General features: G+C 35.4%; 1 protein-coding gene across 1 annotated transcript; it reads left to right on the forward strand.

Annotated features, from left to right (window-relative positions):
* The first annotated feature begins 1,607 nt into the window (after nt 1-1,607).
* LOC105840937 lies at nt 1,608-2,800 on the forward strand. The gene is made up of 2 exons (XM_036286245.1): nt 1,608-1,662; nt 2,454-2,800. The coding sequence occupies exons 1-2, from the start codon at nt 1,608-1,610 to the stop codon at nt 2,798-2,800; spliced, it is 402 nt and encodes a 133-aa protein (XP_036142138.1).
* The last annotated feature ends 849 nt before the right edge of the window (nt 2,801-3,649 follow it).

Raw genomic sequence — 3,649 nt, forward strand, 5'->3', positions numbered from 1 at the left:
TAGTCTTTATTTTAAAACTCGAAACCGTTCTCGGATTGTAAGCGTTCGACGTACATGTGCATGTGTGTTGCATAGCTGACTTCCCACGAAATTTTACTACTCCAGACTCACATTGGCCGGAATTCATAGTCGAATCTTGTTCAAGTTCTAGCTTAACCCATTACTTCCCAAGCGGACATTTTATAGTCGATTGGTTTTCGGCTCAGAAAAGTGATGAGATCACATGAAAACTTAAAACAAAATATGCTCTTCTACGTAAAAAGAGTTGCTCTTTCAGATTCCGGGGTCAAAATTTCAAAATTTTTTATTGAAAATTAAATATGGCGGCTCAAAGTTGATATAAATTTTTTCATCGGCTATTGACTTTTTATAGTAGAAAACTTCGAAAAATGTTGTCCATGACTGTTGTAAACGATTGAAATGACGGAGTTTGCCTCTTTAAAATATAAACTATGATTATTAATTGATTTTTTTAAGTAGTTCAAGTAGTTCAAGGTGGTGGATGCAGTATGGCGTCCAAATACATGGAAATCATATTTTATTGCGATATATGTGTGTGAATAGTCATTTCTCACATTTTCGAGGTCGCTGAGTACGAATCTTTGGTTAATTAGTCATTTTTCAAAATGGCGGATACAATATGGCGTCAGAATACACGAAAATTAGATTTTGTTGCGAACTCAGCGATCTCACAAATACATAAAATAAGTACTCGGAGGCATAGTTTTTAATAAAGTATGATTTTTATGGCATATTGTATCCGCCATTTTGAAAAATGAGTAATTGACTAATGATTCGTACTCAGCGACCTCGAAAATGTGAGAAATGACTATTCACACACATATATCGTAATAAAATATGATTTCCATGTATTTGGACGCCATACTGCATTCACCATCTTGAACTACTTGAACTACTTAAAAAAATCAATTAATAATCATAGTTTATACTTTAAAGAGGCAAACTCCGTCACTTCAATCGTTTACAACAGTCATGGACAAAATTTTTCGAAGTTTTCTACTATAAAAAGTCAATAGTCGATGAAAAAATTTATATCAACTTTAAGCCGCCATATTTAATTTCCAATAAAAAATTTTGAAATTTTGACCCCGGAATCTGAAAGAGCAACTCTTTTTACGTAGAAGAGTATATTTTGTTTTAAGTTTTCATGTGATCTCATCACTTTTCTGAGCCGAAAACCAATCGACTATAAAATGTCCGCTTGGGAAGTAATGGGTTAAGCACGATCTTGAGACGTCAATGCTGTTATTTCATTGGTTAAGTAAGTCTCAAGTCGGCTCGAAGCTAGACTTAAGACAATGCTTGAGCTTAAGTTCGGTCTATGAATCCCGTCCATTAACACAAGCAAATCTGAGTAGTTATGCGAACGAAGCTTCCCCATTAGGGAATTTTGATATTTAATTTTACCACGTAGAAAAAGTTCATTGGACTGTATCAGTTTCAAGAATTGCGATATCTAATAAAAATAGACGAGTTTCATCTATTTCTTATTAAAAGGTTTTACGATCGGAATTTGCACATCATGGGACTCTGAAAAGTGCCGTTTTGTGTGTGTGTGGGGGGGGGTGGGGGTGTTTAACTCAAGGATGACCCCGTGGCTCATCAGTTCCACGGTATTTTGCGAATCCAAACCTTCCTTGGGTGTGTGCGCGCGTGTGTGTGCGTGTGTGTGAGCGCGAGGGTGTGTAAGCGTAAGTCTATGCGTGAGAGAGAGAGAGAGAGAGAGAGAGAGAGAGAGAGAGAGAGAGGGCGAGAGATAATATTGCATTAATAGTGTGTATGACCACCTCTTGCACGAATAACTTCCTCCATGCGACGAGGCATACCCTTTATAAGAGTTTGAATTTCAGCTTGCGTAATGTTCGTCGATTCATCTGTCGCCCTCTCTCTCTCTCTCTCTCTCTCTCTCTCTAGAGAGATAGATTTGCAGAAATACATGGAGGGAAGGAAAAGTTGGAAGGAGTTACTATCCAAGAAACAGAAAAAAGGGAAGCAGAGGAGAAAGAACAATGATAAAAAAGGAAGCGGAGGTTTGGAAATTTATAAACAAGAAAAGAGGAAAGAGAACATGAAAGGGAAACACAAATAGACAGGACTACGTGAAGAAACCATTTTAAGAAATTTCTTGAGGGCCTAGAAAAAATGGAGGAAGTTGACGGCAGGACGGAGGTATACTTGGAATACGATACCCTGGAGAAAGTGGAAATTTAAAAGGCCATAAAGAAATTAAAATGCAAGAAGGCAGCCGGCATTGATGGAATTCCCATGGAAGCGTGAAAATTCGCATGAAACATTATACAGGAGGTTGGTGGAATTACTGAAACAGATCTGGAGAGAAGGCTAGCGACTGGAAGAAAAGTGTAATAGTTCCACTGTACAAGAGAGGGAACTTGGAAGAAGCAGGAAATTATAGAGGAATATCTCTTCTACAGCCTATAAGATATACACAGAGGTGATAAGAGATAGATTGGAGCGGGAAACGGAGGAGAAAGGACTGTTGCCAGAGAGCCAAAGCGGCTTCAGAAAAGGAAAGTCAACGGTGGATAATATCTTTGTGCTGAATCATGTGGTACAAAGAGAAATGGGCGACAAGAATAAAGAAGAAAGAGTATATACGTTTTTTGCGGATTTAAAGGCGGCATTTGATAAGATGGACAGACAAACTATGTGGGATACCCTAAGAAAACTGAAGATCGAAGAGAAGATTGTAAGAATACTGGAGAAGATTTACGAAGAGACAGAGGTCACAATAAGGACAAACCAAGGAAACACATTTTAGGACCAAGAAAGAAGTCAGACAGGGATGTGTGTTAAGTCCACTCCTGTTTGACTTATATATTGCAAGTTTAGATTAGATAATGAAAAAAAGAGAGATAGGAGGTCTAACAATAGGCAGTAAAAGAATATGGAATTTAGTGTATGTGGACAATATAGTTTTGTTTGCGAGTAATAGAGAAGTCTTATTAGATATGATGGATACGTTTAGAAGATATCTGAAAACAAAGAAATTGGAACTATGCGTAGAAAAATCTAAAGTCCTGGTATTTAATAAAAAAGAAAGAATAGAAAAGTGGGATTGGCAAGGAAAGGAAACAGAAGAGGTACATAAATTTAAATATCTAGGCTTCACGCGTAATAGGGAAAGTAACTACAATAAGCATATTAAAGAGTTAGCTGGGAAAGGAAGGATAGCGGTTAGAAAGATTTGAGGATTAGGAGAAAGAATCTGTAGAAATGATTTTAAAAGAAGGTGAATGTTATTTAAATAATTAGTTCAGAGCGTCATGGAATATAATAATAATAATAATAATAATAATAATAATAATAATAATAATAATAATAATAATAATAACAATAATAACAATAATAATAATAATAATAATAATAATAATAATAATAATAATAATAATAATAATAATAATAATAATAATAATAATAATAATAATAGGACTTTATTGTTTGTACAAACAGATAGAATACAATAGAGAAAAAGTTACAGAGAGTGTACTAGCAACAGGAAAGGCTACAACAAAGAATGTTGCTTTGAAGCCTCCCAGAAATACATTTTATGCAATAGAGAAACATAATCAAGCGCAAGAAGCTAGATGTTACGATAAGATATAAAAGA

The sequence above is a fragment of the Monomorium pharaonis genome, chromosome 4 (genome assembly GCF_013373865.1).
Source record: "Monomorium pharaonis isolate MP-MQ-018 chromosome 4, ASM1337386v2, whole genome shotgun sequence".
NCBI classification, from domain to species: domain Eukaryota; kingdom Metazoa; phylum Arthropoda; class Insecta; order Hymenoptera; family Formicidae; genus Monomorium; species Monomorium pharaonis.

What these genes read in the sequence shown, in the direction of transcription:
- LOC105840937 (XM_036286245.1), top strand. Translation starts at nt 1,608, where the DNA reads ATGACCCCGTGGCTCATCAGTTCCACGGTATTTTGCGAATCCAAACCT. An exon ending in CGAATCCAAACCTTCCTTGG is followed by an intron (nt 1,663 to 2,453) that starts GTGTGTGCGCGC and finishes TCTCTTCTACAG; the next exon opens with CCTATAAGATATACACAGAG.